The following is a 22,008-nucleotide window of genomic DNA, read 5'->3' as shown; positions in this document are numbered from 1 at the left end:
GTGCTGACTTTCTGAAAGAGGGGGGAGTTAATAGTTACAGGAGGTGGTGACATAGGAGAAAATGTGGGGGAGGGGTGCCCTGTGGAACGCTGGGGATCTGTTCTCACCCAGGTGTTATGTGTGGTGGGTGGGGTTGAGTGAGGGGAGGAAAGATAAATTATAGGGTTGGGGTGGAGGGTGCGTTGGGGACGGAAAAGGGATCTTACGGCCAGGGAGAACTTCTCATTTTCATTCGCCAACAAAAATGATACCAAAATGCATACATTATGATATATTTATAAATAGTTGCCATGAATTTCTCTCCTGTAAACGCCCACGTTTTGGCCATGTCCTTCTGCCATTCCAAGACCCGGGGCCATGTTTCCAGGTGAGCATCCAAATGAGCCTTGGATTGTGCCCACTCCCCTCTCTTGCTCAGCCCTCGCATGAGTGGACTCTTCCTTGGGCGCATTGGCACTGCTTTTAGCTACCTAGGTGTCTGCAGGGGCAGAGGTGGGAGCAGAGTGGCCTTGGCTGCCTGGGCACTCAGCACGCATGAGCCACACCTGGTCACATTGTCCCCAGCCCGGTGTGGGCCCAGGCCCCAGGGGGGGCTGGAGGACTTGTGTCCGGGGGCTGGGGCAGGGCAGCCGCACGCTGGCGTGCCTGGTAGCACCTGCAGCTCTGGGCACAGGGTCCGGTCAGCAGGGTTGCCAGGGGCTTCTCCCCGGTGGGCAGTCTACCCACGTGGCCCCTGAGCTTACTCTGGCATCTGCTACCTGCCAGCTTTTTTTTTTTTTTCTCATCAAACCAGATTCCAATCTTGAGTATCTTTTCTTTTAAGACCAAAAATGCTTGGCAAGCGGTTCTGTACAGATTGTTTTCCTTTTCGCGTCACTCCAGCACGTCTAAGACAAAGTTGGAACGGACTCAGGTGGGAAATTGACATGACAGCTCAGCTCACACCCCCATTGGCTCCTCCTGGGGGATACGCTCAGGCCAGAGAGGCTCTGAGTCACAGCAGGAGCAGAGTTGGGGTTCGGTGGAGCTTCTGGTTTGTGTTTGAAGCCTGTGACACCTGCCCCATGACCCGCCGGTCCCAGGAGTGGAATGCCCCATGCAGCCCCCCGAGGCTGCAGCAAGCAAACTGGGAACTGTGGGACACATCCGAGCTCTGTTTCTTCTCCGTGTCCTTCTCGGATTTTAATAACTGCATCAAGGCCGGCTGCATGTTGCCTCGGTGGTGCCCTGCTGAATGCCATCTCCCTGCCTTTGGATGTGTCTCTGAAAGCCAGGCTTTGTTCTGCCCCAGAGAACCCTGGAGGTGGCATGGGGACCTGCTTTTCCTGTGCCTGCAATGAGGTGGAGATGGTTTGGGAGGGGGGTAGCTGACAGCAAGCTGTTTGCTAGCAGCCTGCCTTCTGCTGCAGGAGCTCAGTGACTGGCAGTGGCCATGTTTTAAAAAACTAAGGATCGGAAAGAGAGCTCCCCAGAAGCATCCTCTCTGTAGCAGGTGCAGGGAAGGTCTGCTTGTGAGGCTGTGTTTTACTCGAGCTCCAGCAGCCCTGTCTGGAATGGAAGGCCGGGAAGCCCATTTTTCTGTCTTCAGGCTCCTGGCCTCCTTTGGGTGCAGACAGGAGGCCAGCTGCACTATTTCCTGAAGGGAGGAAAGCCCTAGAGACTGGGAGCATGTTCCAGAGGGCATTGGGGCCGTCGAGTGGTTCTCCTTCCTAGCAGGAGGGTAGCATGCAGGGAGCCATCCTTATACCCACCTGCTTGAATGGGTGGCAGCGCGTGGCGTGTGCCAATCACCGAGGGGTACGGAGGAAGGAAAGTGGCATGTGGCGAGTGCCAGGACGTCAGATACTTTGGGGAAAACTCATAACTGTGTTATTTGTGCTTTAATTGTTCATTGTTAGTGTTTACTCATCTTTTAAATGTATTGAATAACTATTCAAAATTAGGTATACATATATGTATAGGTTCAGGTATATATAGAAAATCATTCATATGTACATGGATATTTACTTCATATGCTCACAGAACTAATTAGAAACTTAGAAGTTAAGTTCTTTTTTTTTTTTTAAAGATTATTTATTTGAGAGAGAGAATGAGAGATAGAGAGCACGAGAGGGAAGAGGGTCAGAGGGAGAAGCAGACTCCCCGCTGAGCAGGGAGCCCTATGCGGGACTCGATCCTGGGACTCCAGGATCATGACCTGAGCCGAAGGCAGTCGCTTAACCAACTGAGCCACCCAGGAGCCCCAGAAGTTAAGTTCTTTTAAACAGTTACATCTCATCACAAATGTATGCCTTAGATTCCCCTAACACTGCAGACCAAATCTATTCGATTCTCTTAAGTGCTTACAAAAGTGAACATACAGCTCACCTGGCAACACGGGACCCGACCCTCCTCCTGCCTGGGTGTAGTCTGTGACCACAGTGTCAGGCCTTTCTGTTCTCCTACCTGCCTCCTCATTCCATATCCGGTTGGCTTATTCATAGCCACCCTGCTTAGAGAAATGTTCATGTCATGCTTTATAAAAGATATTAGTGGCAGATACAGAACAGTCATACACGCCCACCCTCCCCTTACTTCTTAAGATGGATTAAAAATATCTTCCTTTTATCTTCTTTCCTTTATATATCAGTTGCTTCGTTCGCTTGGTTGCCCTTTCAGCCTTGGCATTCCCTGATTGTCATGGCCTTTACAGACTCAACTTATTCCCTTTAAATGTCATTAACTGTATTCTGTTTTTGATGTTCAAATTGTCACAACCTGGCCCTTGACCGTCCTTTTAAGCTGGCTTCTGCGCTTTATCACTTCTACCCCCAAGACCTTTTGGAGCCATCTTTGCTTTCTTGCATGCCCGCAGTTATAGGTGGATCTTGATTTTTCCTTCCTCAAGGCATGGAATTAGCAGCTCTCCAAGGAGCCCTGTTGACATTTCACCCAAAGCTGGACACTAGAATGTTAACCTGCTGGTCATGGGTGGAGTAGTATCCTTGCTGGGCCACTTTCTTGACAGAGCTGGAAATAGGATTTCCTTTTAGTATCACAAAGTCCCATTGATATTTTCAATTTAATTCTTTCGCGATCATTTTTTATTTTGTTCTTAAAAAAAAAAAGACTTCACAATTTTTAAAAAAGATTTATTTATTTGGGGGAGAGAGAGAGCCTTAGCGGGTGGGACAGGGGGAGAGGGAGAGAGGATCTCAAGCAGACTCCCCGCTGAGCCCGGAGCCTGACTTGGGGTTCCCTCTCACCACCTGAGCCGAAACCGACAGTGGGATGCTTAACCGAATGAGCCACCAGGCGCCCCCACAATTTGTTTTTGCTGGGAGATGCCAACTTGAGTTTTTATCTCCTTTGTCTCCCTTCTTTTTTCTTTCTTTTTTCCTTTCACATTTCATTTGTAAATAATCCTTGGATGTTTTCTTAATTATCAAGGGGGAAGACTTTAGAGGTGGAGCATGCCCAATTTATATCCAGATGCTCTTATTGTCGAGTGGTCCTGGACAAGCAAGCGACTTAAACTCTCTGGGTCCCCTGTCCTCATCTGCACAGCGAGGGGGCTGGTAATTAGGAAGCAGGGTCTGAGGAATGAGTGAGCTAGAAAGTGCTGGCTGCCTGGTGTGCAGCCTGCATATCCTAAATGGTATTGAGTGATGAGGGTGAATGAGAGGTGGCTTCTCTGAGGCTGCTCCTGGGACCTGTCCCTCATCCTGATTCTCCTAGGGTGGGGTGGTGATGGGGCAGCCCAGGCCGGGGGTGGGGTGGGGGGGGAGCTTGCTTTTTCAGCTGCAGGAAGCGGGGGCTAGGGGGGGGTGGGTGGGTGGGGAGGGAAGGCTGGGACCCTTGGGGCCATGGGCCTCTTGGAGGAAAGTGTGGATTTGAAGGCAGGTATACACCTGGATCCTAACCTCAGCACCATCTCCGCAGAGCTGCGGATGGATTGCTTTAATCCTTCTGAGCCTATAAAAATGGGAGTTTTGGTGTAGATGTTCACTTTGAATCTTGCTTGAAGCCCATGGAAGTCGCCCACAAGTGATGCTCTTTCCTTTGTACTTGTTGATACACACTGTTTTCTTTCCCATTTTCTTAAGACATGAACTGGATATGTATAGTCTTTGCACTTGATGTTGGTTGTATTCAGTAATATATTACTGTTTAGAAATGCATCCTCCGCCCTGCCTCCCGCCAACTGTCACTCTCGCTTATTACTGTGAACTCAGTGCCTTTTCATTAATCATGCGGGGACAGGCCAAGACGTGACGATTCTACCTCATTTCCCTAATTACAGCTTAGAAAATTGTACTCTCTTTTTAATTGCCTGTACTGGCTTATTTATGTTTTTAAAGAATTTGAGTGATGAAGGTGATCGGAAACTAATATTTATTGGCAACTCACTTTGTCCCAGGCACTGTGCTGAGTGCTCTGCCATGCATTAATTAATTAATTAAAACCTTGCCTTATCTCTGAGGCAGGTATTATAATCACCTCATTTCACAGGTAAGACTCAGGCGTCTAAGAGGTCACAGAGATGGTGGATGAGGAGCCTGGACCAAACCTCAGGCCATCTTACTCCAAAAGCCCACACTCTTAACTGTGAAATTAAAGTGCCTGCTATTAGTCCACCTGTTGTCTCTCTGTATGTCCATCTGTCCGTCCATCCGTCCATACATTATTTTTTGCCTTTATGATGATGTGTTAGGAATAAAGTATTTTTTAAAAATTCATAGTGCGGGAGGAAATGTGCCATGACTTTCTTTAGATGGTCTCTACCCTCATCTGACTTTCTGTGATGCTTTACAGAGTTTGCATTTCCCGTTCGTTTATTACATCTTCATTTTGCAAATTCATATTGGACTCTTTCCCCCAGACATAGTGGATTGAACCTGTTGAGCGTGCTGATATTTGAGGAATCTGTTAATTGTTGACTGGAGGCCTAGAATCATCTTTTTAGAAACACCTTAAGGAACTTTATTTATTTTTACTTTTTTTAGATTTCACTTGTTTATTTCAGAGAGAGAGAGAGGGCACAAGCAGGGGGAGCTGCAGGCAGAGGGAGAAGCAGGCTCCCTGCTGAACAGAGAGCCTGACATGGGGCTCGATCCCAGGGCCCTGGGATCATGACCTTAGCCGAAGGCAGACACTTAACCGACTAAGCCACCCAGGCACCCCCACCTTAAGGAACTTTTAACCTTGGAAGACCTTGGGGCACCAGCCTCTGCTCACGTCTCACATGGGGGTTTGCTGTGGGGCTGTTGAGAGGTGCTGTCCTTGCCAGAGAGAGACATGATAAGAGGACCAGAGGGAGAGATATGTTCAGATAATGGGGGCAGGTATAGCCGGAATTAAAATCATTGGCTGCTGACTTTAAATAGGCAGATGTCCTAGAAAATCTTAAATGTGTATCTAAGTTAGGGTCAGGGAGAGGGAAGGGCAGGGATTAAAGTGGGTGAAGGAGGCATGGGGTCTGCTCTCTATATTGCCCAGGAAGAATTTGGAATTGGGTGGGGAGGGGTGCAGGTCCTCCAGGGTGTAGGTGACAGCTGGGAAACAGCGTGACCAGAGACGTACCATTCCCTGGCACTGTACGTCTTCCAAACTTTCCCAAAAGCCTGTTTACAGCCTGAGCCAAGATTCATCACCAGCTGCCTTTAACTTTCCTTTCCCCTTCTGAGACTTGAGAAGGTTCTGCTATTTGATGTTGCTAACGAGGCAGGAACCCTGCTTTCCACTCAGGGCAGGACATGCTCTCACGGTGTGCAGGCTGGGCCAAGTGGGAAGAACTGCTTGTAGCCTCTTGTGCTGGTGGGCAGGCACGGCCTGGTAAAACCACAGGGCCCTGAAGTAAGGAAGGGGTACCTGGAGCTGGGAGAAGCTTCTGGAACCTACCCGGGGGACAGGAAGCCAGCTCTGGGGACCTCACAGCAGAGCATTAAAGGCTCATCTGCATCCCATGATTTAGGAAGGTTGAGATAGATCTATACGTAGTACAGATTCTGCCCAAGAGTCTATATATAGGGTTTGTAATTATGTGTGTATGTATGTTTATAAACTATATGTATGTGTGTATATATACATATATACACACAAAAACATAGTTTTCTTCTTAAAAAATGTTTTTACTCAAATGCAGAGAGAGAGACACACACACACTGTATATGTTACCCTCCCCAATCTATCCATCCTATTGACATACCTCACCACTGAAACTGTGGTCTGGGGACTAGCAGCATCTCCGTCCTGTGGGAACTTGTTAGAGATGCAGAATCTTGGGCCTGCTACGGACCTGCTGCATCCGAATCTGCATTTTAGCCAGAGTTCTGGGTGCTTCCAAGGCACATTAACTCCTGGAAGCCCTGCCCTAGACGGACATCTCCACATTTGTTAACTGAGGCATCATAGGCCACTGGAAGAATAAAGGGAAATTGTCCCTGTTCAGTCATTGTAGAAGGAAAGGAGCATGCCCTCTCGGTAGTGGAAAAGAGACCTTTTACTATTACTTGTTCACAAATTATATGGTCTTGAGTAGCAAATTAAGAGAAGAACCCATCAAAGCCCACACTGCTGCTGCTGACACCAGCAGATAGAGTATTCAGCCAACAGGCTGGTGAGATTCTGTAGATAGTTTTGTTTTAGGGCATTGGTTTTTGAGAGAGATTTTTGCCTCCAGAGGACATTTGGCAGTGTCTGGAGACATTTTTGGTCCTTACATCGACAAGGGGGGGGGTGATGCTCCTGGCATTTAAGTGGCTAGAAGCCAGGGGTGCTGCTAACCCCCACCTGCAATGACCAGACAGCCCCCCCACATCGAGGATCTGATCCTCAATGTCAGTAGCGCTGAGGTTGAGAAACCCTGGTTTAAGGGATGGAGTTATCTATAGTAAGTCCAAAATCTGTCTAATTATCCATTACTCATTTTAGTGAGATATTTAAAACATACCAAACACTTAGAACTAATAAATGGTAACTCCATTTTTTTTTTCTTTAGGAAATAGCACATTACCGATGCATTTATAAGGACAGTTGCGAAGCCCCCATTCCCTCCCTCCCTAGAGGCAACCACACCGATTTGCAGGTGGGCTGTTGCCTTCTGTTGTTTGTACTTGGATCACACACGTGAGTGTCCATGAAACAGTCTATCACATTGCCTGGGTCCCTTTGTGATGGCATTCTCCCCTGTTTGTATGTTGCAGGCTGTTTTCCCAGAAGTTTGAGCAAAGGCATGAGCAGGGGAGCCAAACTGCATCTCAATGAAAACATTTCCATTTTCTGAGTAATTTATATTTCCTTTAGGTGGTGGTCAAAAATGTTAAGGAAAGGTGTTTAATGTATTAAATCAGGTTGGCGAAAGAAAACCAAAAGTGATGGTTGCAGATTTTAGAAGGTGGCATTTTTCAAGTGCAGACTCCGTAGCGGCCCAGAACTGAGCAGATATTCTTGTCCTTAGGTTTGTTGGAAGTGATGATGGTAGCAAGGCTCCCGGCCCCCACCTGCCTGCACCCTCCTTTCTCCCTGGGTGGTACCTCCCAGCCCCTGCTCCTAGCATCCTTGGAAGACATTTCCTTCATCTCTGCATCATTTTTCAGAGCTGGCCAGTTTCTATGGCAACTGTTAGATTGAAAGATGATCAGCGAGCGGGAGGCGAGAGCAGGAGGCGAGGCTCGAGTGAGACCTCCCGGTGGTGGTGTGTGTCCCTGACGTCACCCTCCTCGCGTCTGGATAGGACGATAACGGATACTCCCATTTAGGGCGGCTGGCGGCTGCCGCTTTATTAGCAGGGCTGCTGGGGGCTCCGATAGCTCTGCAAATTGCCTCTCTTTCTGCCCCTCCTGTTCTCGCCCCACCAGAATTCTGCTTTTCACGGCCTCTTTTCTGTTTCGGCTGCAGACTGTCATTAAGAATGCACAGCTTAATTCCGGTGTGTTTCAGGATGCTCTTCTGCCCAGTGTTCTGGAAGGGCAGGGAGGCATGGCAGTGTTTTACTTGATGTTGATGGCGCTGTGAAGTCCGTTCTTTCCTCTGAGAGAATACTGACTATGCAGAAATTTATTGAAGCGGATTATTATGAACTAGACTGGTATTATGAAGAATGCTCGGACGGTAATTATGGCCCCCTCACGAAACAGAGCAGGAATGTGTAGGGGCATTGTCTCCCTCTGGGGTGGGGTGGTGGTCCTGAAACCTTTCCTGGGGACATGGGCGGGGTGGTGGGCATGGGAACCAGCAGCACTGCAGGCATGCATGGCTCTGACAGTTGTGGAGGCATGGTGGACGAGATGGCAGGTGGGCAGGGCCCATGGGGACTCCTCTGCGCTTAGTCGGTCTCTGCTCAGAAGGGCAGATGGTGTTGGTGTGCAGTGCTTGTGAGCATTATACTTCTCTTGGATTGAATTCTCTCCGGGGTGAGGCGTGAGTGTGGTGTTGATGTGCATGCAAGGGTGTGTGTGTGTGTGTGTGTGTGTGTGTGTGTGTGTGTGAATGCAAGCAAGGGGAGATGTGTTCAGTGACCTCTCTGCTATTGATGGGGCTGGGAGTAGTATATTCAGGAGGTGGCTCTCTGGACTGTTGGCAGCAGGCCTGGAAGAATCCTCCAACCCTCCCAGACCTGGGGGCCCATGGGGGAGGCTGGAGAAAATGCAGAAGCAGCTTCCCACCTGGCAGGCAATTCAAATGAATTTTGCAGGTGGGATCTCACCGAGCTATGGGGGTGGGGAGACGTTGGGAGGGGCAGGAGAGACTGTCTCCTTCTGTCACAGGCTCAGTTTGTGCAGGGAGGGTGTGGCACATTCCAGAGGAGACTGGGTGGAGTTTGTGTGGCCGGACAGGCCTCGGGAGGTTTCGGGTACCTGGAAAATAGCACTGAGGTGCGTTCTCAGAGAGGCCACAGGAGAGGGCCCTTAGGCTCCTGTGGTGTTGGGCCTCAGAATCGTGTGGGACACAGTGGATCTGTCTTCTTTAATTTCTTCTTCAAAATGACCCTCAAATCACATGTCTTTTGCATGTGTTCACGAAAAGAACACAAAATATGTACAGTCTGAGGGTCTGGTCCCTAGTGATGCTATGTTCCCTAAGGTAACTGTTTCTTAATTGAATCAGGAGTTTCAGACTGCGCTAACCATGACCACATTTGATAAACCTGAATGATGTAGCAGGCTGGGAGCTGGCCTCGTCAGTAAGCTGAGGAACTACATAATTATCTCTTGTTTGCTGGTTTCTCCCTTGACCAACGGCTGCAGGAGAGGGACCAAGAGGTTTCCTCGGGGATGGTGGGTGGGTGTGGGTGTATAACTGTGCTGAGGAAACTTCCCCAGTTGAGCCCCACTGTCCCCCAGCATTAGGTGAGGATGGCGTCACATGAAGTCCGTGTGCAGTTTTTAAATATCCTGAGTAATTGTGGTGGTGGGCAGCTCCAAGGATCTTCCAGGGAAAAGGTGGCTGGATCCTTTTTCTCATTTGGATATATCGTTCTTGAAGCAAGTTCTCATCCTGTTACCCCGCTCCAAGAGGCAATGATGGGGATGCTTCTTTTCAGAACTGTCACTGAATTTGTAGAGTTTCCTTGATGATTTGGGACTCACTGAGCAAGCCCTCCCTAACTTTTTGAAGTAGGGACCTCTGCTGGATCACTGGAATGGGGAGCGTAAGTTCCACAGAGTGCCTGTCCCAGACTGCTGAGGAGTTGGGTGTGGCCATGGCTCCCGCGGATCCCTCCTAGAAGTGGGGGAGGAAGGTTTCTTACTGTCTTGACCCGATTGCTACACTGTCCAGCTCTCTTTACACCCTCATCCTTGGGAATAAAGCCAGTCGTTGGTGGTAGTCAGTCTGAGGGATGAGAGGAGGCTGGCTGATTCTTATCTGGGTGTCTGTCAGAAGGATTTTCTTACCCAGCCATTTCTCAGTTGAGTCTTTTGGCCCCGGAGGCAGCCAGATCTCTCTTCTTGCAACCGAAAGGAAAATGGAAGGAGAGGCGACTCATCTGTCCAAGGGTCGATCAGTGTTGATTGCAGTTACTCTCTGAGTATGTGTTGAGCAAAATACTTGCCTTTACCCTCCATTCCAGTTTGGATGAAGGGGAGAGGGCCACTGGGACATAATTTACTAGGACAACTGGTATTTTCATAATCCCATTTTTAAAATAGTTAGCAAAACAGGGGACAGAAACCCAGAAATCATTTAGTTTAGGAAACCCAAGGGGATTAGGATTTCAAGTAAATGCTAATTTTGTAGTCAACTCCATTACTCATTTCTCACTAGTTGGGTTCTTTGCTGGCCTCTGCAGTTGGTCTGGAAATGCAATTTGCCTTTGTTTATATATGCATCTTTAAAATTGCAAATGAAATAGCCCTTTCATCTCCCAGTCCTAACCTACTGGGTGGTGAGAAGGCCAGGTAGGAGTAGACGACACAGCACTGCTTTGTCTCTTATCATTTGGCATTTGAATCGGTAATGAGGGAAACTTCTAGGGAACTTTCCATATTAATAACAAAAGATGAGTCAAATGTTTTGAAAAAGATGCAAAATCATCATTTATGTCAGAGTTACTGACTCACACTTACATTGCAGGGTTAGCACTGACAAGTAATATATATATATATATGTAGACCCCTCTTTTAAAACTGGAATAAAAAAATAGCTGCTGTTCTCTTTTCTCTCTGAGGTTTAGGAGAGCTTTATTTGGTGTCGAAGGACCGTATCCTCCCCCTCTTCAGTCTTAGTTACAGAATCTTACACACAATCTTCCCCACCGCCCCAGCCAAAAGCAGTAAGACCCCAGAGGGTGTAACAGGGGGCATGGGGTAGGGGCTTACAATAATAAGAAATTGGAGGGGTTGGTTGCCCAGTATATTAAGGTCATTTTTAGAGATTTGAAACAGCCGGCTCTCAACACCATATAGCATGGCCTTCGCGGAATTTGCACAGATAAACCGGTGCCTACAGTTTAATGTGTACTGTCAGATGGGGTCCTGGCTACCTACAATGGTTGTGTCCCCCCTCCCCCGCCCAAAGCCTGGTAGATTATGAAAATTGCCCACTTATTTCAAAAGAAGATTCTTGGGTTTACTCCAGATCCAGAGAGGTCCTGAGAAATCTGAATTTTTAGCACGTGCTTTAGGTGATTCTTTACATCAGGTGGGTTTGGGAAACTGTGCCAATGTCAGTGGAGACCAACCCCAGGTACCAGGGTCTGGAAAGTAATTTTTTAGGTCTGTCACAGAATCTCATGTTGTCTCTTGGCTATGCTGGTCACTTTTTTTTTTTTTTTTTAAGTATGCTTTTAAAAACTGTGAGGCCTTCTCAATATTTAAAAAGGCTTGTATTCAAGTGTATGTCTTTAAGTTAAAGAAAGAGAGTGTACTTTTGTAATGACTCTAGAAGTACGGAGATCACCAGAAAGGGCACTGGCCTGGAGCTTCTGTCTGAGGCCCATTTTGCACTCTGCATGGCCATGTGGTTTGGGCACATCCTGGGACCTCTGTGAGCCTCTGTCATCTCAGATGCCCCGTCTGGAAAGTGGGGATAGCCACACTGACCAGAGCCATAGTGAAGAGTTGTTGAGAAAGCACAGTTGACCCCTGAACAACGTGGGGATTGGGGGTACTGACTCCCCCCACACAATAAAAAAAATCTGTAGAACTTCTGACTCCCTCAGAACTTAACTACTAGTAGTCTACTGTCAACCAAAAGCCTTTCCAACAACATAAACAGTTGATTGACATGTTCTGTATGTTGTATATATTATATGCAGTATTCTTAGAATAAAGTGAGCTAGAGAAAAGAAAATGTTTTTACGAAAATCATAAGGAGGAGAAAATATATTCACAGTACTGTACGGCATTTATTGAAAAAAAATCCACATATAAGTGGACCCACGCAGTTCAAACCCATGTTGTTCAAGGGTCAACTGTAAAAGCTTTCTGTAAAACCGTGATGTTCTAGGCCAGTGCTTAATTTTATTTTCTCAGAAATAGTTTAGTTAGTAAGTTCTTTTTAAAAATCCCTTTCAGAAGGTGAGTGGCATTTTGAACAAGGTATAGTATCTTTTTTTTTTAAGATTTCATTTATTTATTAGAGAGAGAGTGAGAGAGCGAGCACGAGAAGGGGGAGGGTCAGAGGGAGAAGCAGGCTTCCCGCTGAGCAGGGAGCCCAACGCGGGGCTGGATCCCAGGACCTTGGGATCATGACCCGATCCAAAGACAGACACTTAACCGAGTGAGCCACCCAGGCGCCCCAAGGTTTATACTTTACCACCTGTTTCTTGCTAGTTTCTCTTGTGCCCGTGCACCCTCATTGCCTGCTGCACAACATTGCAGACGTGAATGTCAGGGTGCGGGGTGGTCTCGCTTAGGCTGATCTCATCACGGGGAAGCTCCCGTGGACGGCTGAGGAAGTTGTTCCTTGGGCTTCTTACTTCATAGTGAGAAGTCTGTGACGATACATGGGGGCCGTCATGCGTGCTCTGTTAGTCGCTTGACTGCAGTGACCTCTAAAATGCCACCCCAAGGTGGGGGGATTGGCTAGCTTGGGAGTAAAGTTTTGTTGGAGGTATTTTAAGCATTCATTGAAAAGCTGTTCCTAGATTTCAAGATGATTTTCTAATGTTCCTGCACAATGCAGACAGGCCCCATGTGTTCATCTTGTGTTTATTGTGGGATGCACCTTTGGAAGCGGAGGATGGCTTTTCCCTTTCCAGACACAGCACCCTTCTGAATGGCTGTAAAAGTGACTTAAAAAAAAAAAAATTAAGTATAAATGCATAATGTAACTACCCATTCTTTTGACTGGCTTTGGGAAAGTAGCAGTAATGTCCTCCCTCAGATGTTGATTCAAGCCCAGATCCCAGGTTTTGGAGCATGATGTTTCTCTTATTTATTTATTTTTAATGGCATAAGTGAGGTCCTTGGACCATGACCCTCAGTAATGGGGGCTCTGCAACAACGGGACCAAGAAGTGGCAGGAGGAGGGAGCTTGGAGCACTGAGAGAAGGCTGCAGGGTGGATGGCTGCAGGAGAGGGCAGAAGGACGCTCGGGGCAGGAGGGTGCAGTGCAGTAGTGTGGGCGGGGGCTTTGGGGGAAGCACAGACCGTGGAGGTCAGGAAGTGTACAGCTCATACCTTGAAACGAAGGGGCACCCTCTGGAGGAGGGTTGCCGTCCAGCGGGACTTGTCATGACAATGGAAACATTCTGTGTTGTGCTGTCCGGTATGGTAGCCACTAGCCACGTAGGGCTCTGGAGCCCTGGAGCCCTGGAAATGTGGCTAGAATGACTGAATTTTGGGTTTTATTTAATTTTAATCAATTTAAATTTGAACATGAAGGGCGCCTGGGTGGCTCAGTTGGTTAAGCGACTGCCTTCGGCTCAGGTCATGATCCTGGAGTCCCGGGATCGAGTCCCACATCGGACTCCCTGCTCAGCGGGGAGTCTGCTTCTCCCTCTGGCCCTGCTCTCTCTCTCTCTCTCTCTCTCTCTCAAGTAAATAAATAAAATCTTAAAAAAAAAAAAAATAGTTTAAATTTGAACATGAATAGCCCCAGTGGCTTGTGGCCATTCTCGGGACAGTGCATGGTAGAGCTTCAGGACAGTGACGTCTCTGACGGTATATTGAGTAGGTCTGGAGAGGGACACTCGCAGAAGGAAGCCCCTCTACCCTGTAAGAGGCCACACCTTCCACTTAACGGTCTTCCTGTCCAGTGTTCCCGGGGGCAGTCCGGAACTCAGTCCCTACCTCTCTTCCCCGGCATCCCAGTGTCTGGTCCTTGCCTCTAGGACAGCACGCATCCTTGCTTCGTGACTCTTCCTGGGGCTGAGCTCCATCCAGAGGTCCAGGATCTCCCACTTGGCACAGGGATTCCTAGGTTTTCTTGCTTTGGCTTTTGAAGAAATTACTCTGTCAGAGAAGATGTTCTTTGGCCTGTCGGCTGCCTTTTACCTTGAAATGAATGCAGGTGCGGATAAGGTTTGAGAATTCCTTAACATCCGGGGGCAGGGGGAGATTTGGGGTGGGTGGCAGGGAATATCCTGAAGGACTAAACCCAGAAATAGGGGGTGACATGAAGAGTCTAGGATGGTTTTATGTTCAAAATGCTGTGTCCTCAGTGTTTATTATATATATATAGACCTGGACATCATCTGACATCATTTGTTAAGGATAGCCTAGATTTGAGTTAAAAGCTGAGTAGAAACAACTTGCTGATGAGTCATCACTTGAGGGTATTTTCACATACATGAAATCAGCTTTTGTTTTCATTTGTAAACACCGTGGCCAGTACAGTATCCTACACATCTTACAGTCAGTCTGATATTTGCTGAGTGAATAATGCACAAGGTGGAGATCCTCCCTCCCATCCCCCCTCCCTCCCTCCCTCCCTCCCTCCCTTGCCAGGGCTTCAGACTCACTATCATTTGAATTGAATTAAGCCCAATTTGATACCATTTATTGAGATTAGATGGCATTTCCCCCCCCCCCGAGTGTGTGTCCTCATACACATTGTATTTAAAGCTTATGCAGATTTTCAAAATGTGATTTTATACCCCCTGCCACTGAATTTCTGCTAAGCTTCCTTTTTATAAAGAACACCTCTTTAATGTTGTACAATGTAGTAATCATTTTCAGGTTCCAAAATATTAACCAGACAATGCATATGTCTCTAGGGTTTTACTTTTAAATAGCATTTTTTTATTATATTCTGGTTTGCTATTTGAGGCACTCATATGGTCTTATATTCGTTTTTGTGGAGGTAGCAATTCAATGTAGCAGACATTTTTAGCTACCAAAACAGGATCTTCAGCCCTACGGATCCAAAGCTGAATGAGACCGAGTGCCTGCACCTGTGCAGAGAATTCTGTATGACGGTCTTGCCTCTGCTGAAAGCCTCCCTCTCCATACCTGGGGGAGGTGAATCGGCAGAGAGCTGGAATAGGTCTCCTGCTGTGGCTTTTAGGAGCAGGGACACCCGCCGCAGTGTAGCTGGGAGGTGGGCAGGCACAGAAATTGCAGAATGGGCTGCAGTTCTTTGCGGCCAGCGCTCAGGGCCACCTTCTAGTGGCTTTGATGGAAGAACCTGCCATTTTCACTGTTAAAGGCAAAATCAAACAGTACAGAGGAATTGGTACTGAGATACACAATTAAACTGTGGATTCTTCTTCCAGGCAACATTGTAAACTATTAGGCTTTAGGCTTTAGATTTTTCCCCCTTATCCTAGCAATTAGAATTTGTAAATCTGACTGTGAATACAGAGATTTAGGATGAGAGTGGGGGTTATAAAATGCACATTTAAAAACAGCAAATGCAATGTATTATTACCGAAGAAAGACTGAATTAAGCTTAAAACAGGTAACGGCTACTGCCACATCTTTTTCTCCTTCTGCTAGAAATCAGAAGGATCACTTCCTTCCCCTTTCAGCACTGTGTCAGGCTGTTGTCAAAGTCAGATTGGTCTCAGGGGCGCCTGGGTGGCTCAGTTGGTTAAGCGTCAGCCTTGCTCAGGTCATGATTCCAGGGTCCTGGGATCCCAGGTTCCTGGGATCGAGCCCTGTGTCTGGCTCCCTGCTCAGCAGGGAGTCTCGTTTCTCCCTCTCCCTCTGCCCCTCTCCCCTACTCGTGCTCTCTTTCAAATAAATAAAATCTTTTTTTTTTTTTTAAGATTTTATTTATTTGACAGAGACACAGAGAGAGAGGGAACACGAGCAGGGGGAGTGGAAGAGGGAGAAGCAGGCTTCCCGCCGAGCAGGGAGCCCAGTGCGGAGCTCGATCCCAGGACCCTGGGATCATGACCTGAGCCAAAGGCAGACGCTTAATGACTGAGCCACCCAGGCACCCCTCCAATAAATAAAATCTTAAAAAAAAAAAAAAAAGGCAGATTGGTCTCAGCTTCTGGAGTGTGCCCACCAAAATTCTCTCATCTGAGGGCATTGGGCAGTTATTCACCAGGGCGGCTCCTCTGCTGGAGTCCTACCTTGAGAGAGGTGTACTGCTTAAGGCTTGTTTGGTATTGCCCTGTGCAGTTGCTATGAAACTTCCAGGGAGCTACCATTCCTCATTGCTTCTGGGGGGAGGAAGAGTAGGGAGAAGAATCTGGAGGTTGAGAGCTTAACCTAAAGTCCTGCACTTGCCAGCCTGCCTCCCCTCTGCGTCCACAGCACCTGGCAAGGTCACCCAGGGGCAGGCAGGGCATTCCCATTCTGGCAGGTGCTTCACCCCCGCCCCACCCCACACCATCCCTCCTCCCAGCTCCTGGGAGCCGCCCCCTTCCGGTCCGTCCTGGGTGACGCTGGGCCAATTCCCTGTGCACACCCTCCACTCCAGCTCAGCCAGGGAATGTCCTCTGCCCCATCCCGGGCCTCGCGTGTGCCTCAGGGGCCTGGACTCCGATGGCTCCTCTGGGCACACAGCTGGGACCTACCCCAAGAACCGCCCCTTCCACCCCTTAGGGCAATGTTTGGGCTTTGGGGTGACTTCAGCAATGTCCCTGAGAGACGTGGGAAGGGAAGAAGAGCATTTTGAGTATGACTACCAGGATGAAGAGAGGAAGTCCCCCTGTGAGCGGCACGAAAGCCTGGACCTCTTGGAAGAGGGTAAATTCTGTACTTTGTTCAGATCTGAGCCTTTCCCTGTTAGTGTCTACTGATCTCACAGCATTCTTCTGATTTCCTGTTGAGGTTTCACTTCAAGTACATAGATCTCACATGGTGAGTGGCATGTAATGACCCCCGTGTAAAACCAAGACAGCGTGCCCAGCACCCTGAGAAGGCCCCTCGCACCCCAGAAGGGGAGACCATTGTCCTGGCTTCTGTCCCTTAAATCTGTTTGCTCCTTTGTTCTTGATCTGTGTCGCTGGAATTAAATAGTGGGTATGAGTTTGTCTGGTTTCTGTTGCTTACCCAATTCATTCATGTTATCGTAAATAACAGTAGTTGTCTAGTTGGTTGTCTCCGTTGTGGCATTCCAGTACTCTCTTTTAAGAGGTTTAGTCATTTTCTTGTGGCTGAATGGGTTTTGGGCAGGAGACTGAGTCATTATTAAATAAAGTATGTTTTTGTTTTGGCGTTATTTTTATTTATTTGTTTGTTATTTTTTACGTTTGAATTCAATTAATTAACATACAGTGCATTAGTTTCAGGGGTAGAATTTAGTGAATCATCAGTTGTGGACTACACCCAGTGCTCATTCCATCACGTGCCCTCCTTAATGCCCATCACCCAGTTACCCCCTCCCTCTCCCCACCTCCCCTCCAGCAACCCTCAGTTTGTTTATTTCCTATAGTGTGCTGGTGTTATTTTTAAAAAATCATTAATCACCAACCTTAAATAGGGATTTTTTTTTTTAAAACTTAGGATTCTTTTTCTTTCTTTCTTTCTTTCTCTTTCTTTCTTTCTTTCTTTCTTTCTTTCTTTCCTTCTTTCTTTCCTTCTTTCTTTCTTTTTTCTTTTTTTCTTTCTTTCTTTCTTTGTTTCCTTCCTTCCTTCCTTCCTTCCTTCCTTCCTTCCTTCCTTCCTTCCTTCCTTCCTTCCGAATTTATTTGAGAGAGAGAGTAAGTGGTGGCGGGGCAGGGGGTGGGTAATAAGGGGCAGAAAGAATCTCAAGCAGACTCCCTGCTGAGAGGGGAGCCATTACGCTGAGATCATGACCTGAGCTGAAATCAAAGAGTCTGTCACTTAACGACTGAGCCACCCAGGCGCCCCAAATTGGTTAAAGGCTCCACGCTGGGGCCTGAACTTAAAACCCTGAGGTCAAGGCCTGAGCAGAGATCAAGAGTCAGATGCTTAAGCCACCCAGGTGCCCCTAGGATTATTCCAAATAGAAAAGTATTCCAGATAGAAAAGGCTGATGTTGAAGTCACCTTGGGAACCCACCATCAGGCTCTACCAAAGGGATGCTGCTTTTGGACAAGTGGAAGAGTGTTAAATTAACGATAGGCCCAAAGGCTTGGTGTGAGTTTCCCAGTTGGGCTTCTTTGGCTTTTGCCCACAACCCAGAGAAAACCCAGGGAAAGGGATTTTTGGGGTGCAGTTGGATGTTTAAACAGTGACTGTGTGTATGTTCTTTAGGTCTTGAGTAAAAACAATGTGAATACCTTTTCAAAATTCTTCTCTGTGCTGATCTATTTTCATGTCTCAACATAGCTTTTATTTTAAAAATTATTTGTAGTCGGCCATATAGCAACAGCGTTTTTCTTTTGAGGTTTCTGTCCTGAAAATATTCCCATTTTACCTACAGGACTGTCAGAAGCATTACATTAGAGAAAGCAGGGAAAGGGAACAGCAGGAGAGAACCAGGGAGCTCCGTGCTGAGGCCTGGTGTCCCACCTGACCCTTTCACAAAGGAGACGGTGGAGGTGAAAGGAGAAGTGGCCGGTCGATGGGGACTGTGCATTAGTCAGGTTCCTGGAAATGCTCAGGAGAAAGGCATCCATGTGCTCTTGTAGGTTTACCTGGATCAGCTGATGTCCCTTACTGCTGTGGAACCCTAGCGTGTGGCCCGTGTGCCCACATCACCTGGGAACTGGTTAGACATGCAGACTCCCGGGCCCCAGACCCACTGAGTCACAACCCACCTTTTAACAAGATCTTTCGGGGCTTCCTGTGCAGATGAAAGTGTGGGATGAGCAGTCACCATAAAGCATAGTAAGATGATTTTAGAAACCAGTCATTGAACCATAGGATTCTAAATTAAAGGCTACACAAGGCTCTGGAGCAATGTCTTACAGTCTAGCCAAGAGAAGAAAAACATTTGTATTGCAAATATTTCATATATCCATATTTTTAACCTTAAGGAAAAAACTGTGAGCCAGATGATGATGATGTGACCCTGTGTTTGTCTTGTACTTACATTCTAAGTACTTTATATGGATTTGTGCATTTAATCCTTAACACAACCATATGAGGTTAAGTGCCATTATAATTTCCATTTTATAAAAGGAAACTTACGTGACCTTGTCCAGAGTCATAGAGCTAGTAAGTGATTTCAACCTGTGTAGAATGGCTCAAGGGCCTTCTGCTCTTAAACCATTATGCTAGCAGTTCTCAAAGTGGGGTCCCTGCCTGGCAGCATCAGTATCACCCAGCATTGTGTTAGAAATGCACGCTCTCGGGCCCTGCCCCTGACCTGCTGAGCCAGACACCCTGGGGTGGGGCCCGGCAGACTGGGTTTTAACACGCCCTCTGGCTGATTCCGATGTACATTGTCCTGTGCTGGTCCACATTTCATAGATAACCATGGGTGTTTGCTTTGCAACCCCATCTGGAGCTTCCTGGGTATAATCTGAAACCTGCCCCCATTCAACGTGGGTAAGGGGAGAGATGAAGGAGGCAGGCCACTCCAGATTGGTAGGTGGCAGGTTTTATAAGCAAAGAGAACTTTCATAGGAGGCTTCCCTTGGGCAGCTGAAAGACAGTGGATCCCCACACCTGCCTGCCAAACCTTAGACATTTTATATAGAGGCTTTAACTGGATTTAGTCACATACTGCACAGGTGTTCTCAACACCACATCACCATCTCAAGGCTGTGACCTTGGAGCAGCCTCTGGGAGCAGGAAAGGCAAGGGGAACCCACATTCCAAGGACAAGGAGGGCATGGGGAGCCTCCGAGTGCCCGGGTCCAACTCACAGGTCAACTGATGGTGGTCACATCTCTTTGTTGGCATCTCCTAACACAGGTCACCTACGTTAAGATCACATTCAAGGGGGACACTGCTCTATATTTGCCATCTCACGATAGACTTAAATTCTCTTTTGTTCCTTCCCATTCCATCTCCTTCCTTTCTCCAATGAAATGTTTAGGTGTCCTGGAGGGGTGAAGTGTTAATAATAATTTCAGGACAGTAAGCTCAAAAGAAGACTTATTGCCAACGTGCTGTTTTCTCTGTAAAATCAAATTCACAAGACTGGCTCCTGGCCTGAAGGAAGTCTGGGGCATAGATCAGAAGATGGAGTTTTGGTCTGGCAGGTTTGGTTTCTGTGGCCAGTCCTGTGTCCCAGAGCACGCCGCTTGCTGGGCAGGCCCTTGCTTTTCTCCGACACTGTCATACCACCTGTGTCTTGAGTTAATGGGAAGCAAGTCCTGTGTGTGGAAGAGAAATGCTCTTGAATAATGAAATTATGTGCAGGATGTGGACATAACTGTTCCGTGGATTCTGAACTGGTTTAGATGGTTTTCTTCCCTGTTAACTGATCTAAAAGAGGTGCTTTTGGTTGACAACTGAAGGACAGATTTAGCATTTGGGTTGCTCTGTTAGCTGTGGATATAGGAGACATTCTCTTCCGGTCACCTTGTGGGAGTGATAGTCACCCTTTAACCTTCAAAACAGCCTTTGAAAGAAATGCTACTCCCATTTGCAGTCAAAGCAACTGAGGCTGAGCTGGGTTGTCGCTGTCCAGGGTTCCGTCGCCCTGCCTGGGGTCTGCCTTCCAGCACAGCCAGGCACGAAGCTAATGGAGTCGAAGGCCCTTCCTGGCTTCATCTCAAACAATCGTTTCTAACCCGCAGGGTGGGTGCTCACAGGGACACCGGGCTCCCAGGAGAAGCAGCTTGCTCACACCACGCGGCTGCGAGGGGCGGCTTGGCTGTTACTGTCCTCAGAGAAAATGTCTGTGCTCTGTGTCTTCTGACCATTGAGGACCTGAACAGCGCAGACACGGAATTGACCTGAAGCAGTCTTGGGCTGCGTGGCGTTCTTGAAGAAGGCCTCTGCTTGTTTGCCCCAGGCCCCTCTGCTCGGGGTGAGAGCGGGCTGGGGGCAGGGCTCAGTGCTGCTGGAGTGAAGTCGCAGGTCGTGTCCCCTCGTGCCAAGCAGGGCGCTGGCATCGGCACCAGGAAAACACTGGCGAAGAGTGAAGTTCTGGGGTTGTTTCCTTGTGGTTTGCCGTGCAGCAGATTCCCACCGCTTTCTCAAGGGAGTGCCTAAGGAAACCTGATTTCATAATTTTTTTCTCATCTGGACACTCCTGAGGCTGTTACCCAACTGCAAGATTCCTCACCCGATCCCTGGCAGGTGGCAGGATTGGAAAAGAGCATATGGAATTCTCTGGGGTTTACCCAGTGCTCTCAAAGCAGGTTTTGGTTTTCTGAGCCTGTGTCTCAGCTGCAGGAGAGCCTGTGTCCGGTCCTCAGAGGCAGCCGCTGATGGCCAGGATGTAGGGGGCCACATCAGTGTTTTGCACAAAGGGCAGTTTTCAGGTGTTGAGCACTAACCAGTAATTATCATCTGGAAAAGCAGAGATGGAGAAAACACCAATTGGCAGTGGGAGCCTAGCTGGAGCTTGATGGGGAGCCCCAGGCCGGCCCCATGGGACTCTGTGCATAGCTGGGCTATAGCCCACCCTGCTGAGCTGTTCAAGTTCTCCGGCTGGTTCCAAGGTGAAGCCCGAGAAGCAGCACAAACTGCACATTCCTCTGGTGTGAAAGGGAAATCTCAGGCTGCTGGTGGAGGGCTGGGCTGCGTGGAGAATGGCTGGATGGGAGGTGGTTGTGACATCCGCCCCAGAGCAGGCGCCACCAGGATCCCACCCCGGTGTCTGTGTTGACACAGGATGGCCAGCAGCATGTGAGCGAGCCGTATAGGACTCTCTCCTGTAGGTCACGCAGGAGGAAGGAGCTGACCCGGCTTATCAGTACTGGCCTCAGCATCGTTTGCTCATGCTGTTCATGACCTTGGTCTCCATCCTGGGCTTTGGTTGGTAGTATCCACGGCCACCCCACGCAGGCCTCCAGTGATGTCAGTTGCTCGGGGTGGTCCTCTTCCTGGGGTGCAGCTACCAGCATAACCCCAGGGCTGGTTGGGGACAAGGCTCACTAGGGCCTGTGTTCTTTTGGGGTCCCCTTGCTGCTCTGTCCACTTCTGGCCCTTGCCATCCCCAGTCTTCTTGTATCTGAACTCCCAACAGCATCTCTCACCTGGCACTTCCTGCTTGCTCCTCTCTATTATGCCCATTTATGCAAGCATCTTACCTGCTTAAGAGTGAGATTCATGTATTTACTCAGCAGATGGTGTACCGTTAAGTGTGCCAACATGGGGGGCC

General features: G+C 48.2%; 1 protein-coding gene across 11 annotated transcripts in view; it reads left to right on the top strand.

The window, feature by feature from the left end:
• TRAK1 (trafficking kinesin protein 1) overlaps positions 1–22,008 on the top strand; it is a 111,447-nt gene that overhangs the window by 38,558 nt on the left and 50,881 nt on the right. The window contains exon 1 of one of the 11 annotated variants that reach the window (XM_028107176.2): positions 7,885–8,091. The exons of 8 other annotated variants lie outside the window; for them this stretch is intronic. In XM_028107176.2, coding sequence (XP_027962977.1) covers positions 8,028–8,091 — 64 coding nt within the window. In that variant the 5' untranslated portion in view covers positions 7,885–8,027. Of the gene's footprint in view, positions 1–7,884; positions 8,092–16,438; positions 16,566–22,008 lie in introns of those variants that run through there. 2 more of the 11 variants (XM_028107177.2, XM_088026551.1) reach the window with 2 other exon arrangements.

The sequence above is a fragment of the Eumetopias jubatus genome, unplaced genomic scaffold, assembly GCF_037043125.1.
Source record: "Eumetopias jubatus isolate StellerSeaLion01/CBP00866 unplaced genomic scaffold, mEumJub1_p1.0 scaffold_1, whole genome shotgun sequence".
Lineage (NCBI taxonomy): Eukaryota > Metazoa > Chordata > Mammalia > Carnivora > Otariidae > Eumetopias > Eumetopias jubatus.
Note: the sequence above shows the minus strand (reverse complement) of the source record. Positions and strands in the feature narration are given on the sequence as shown.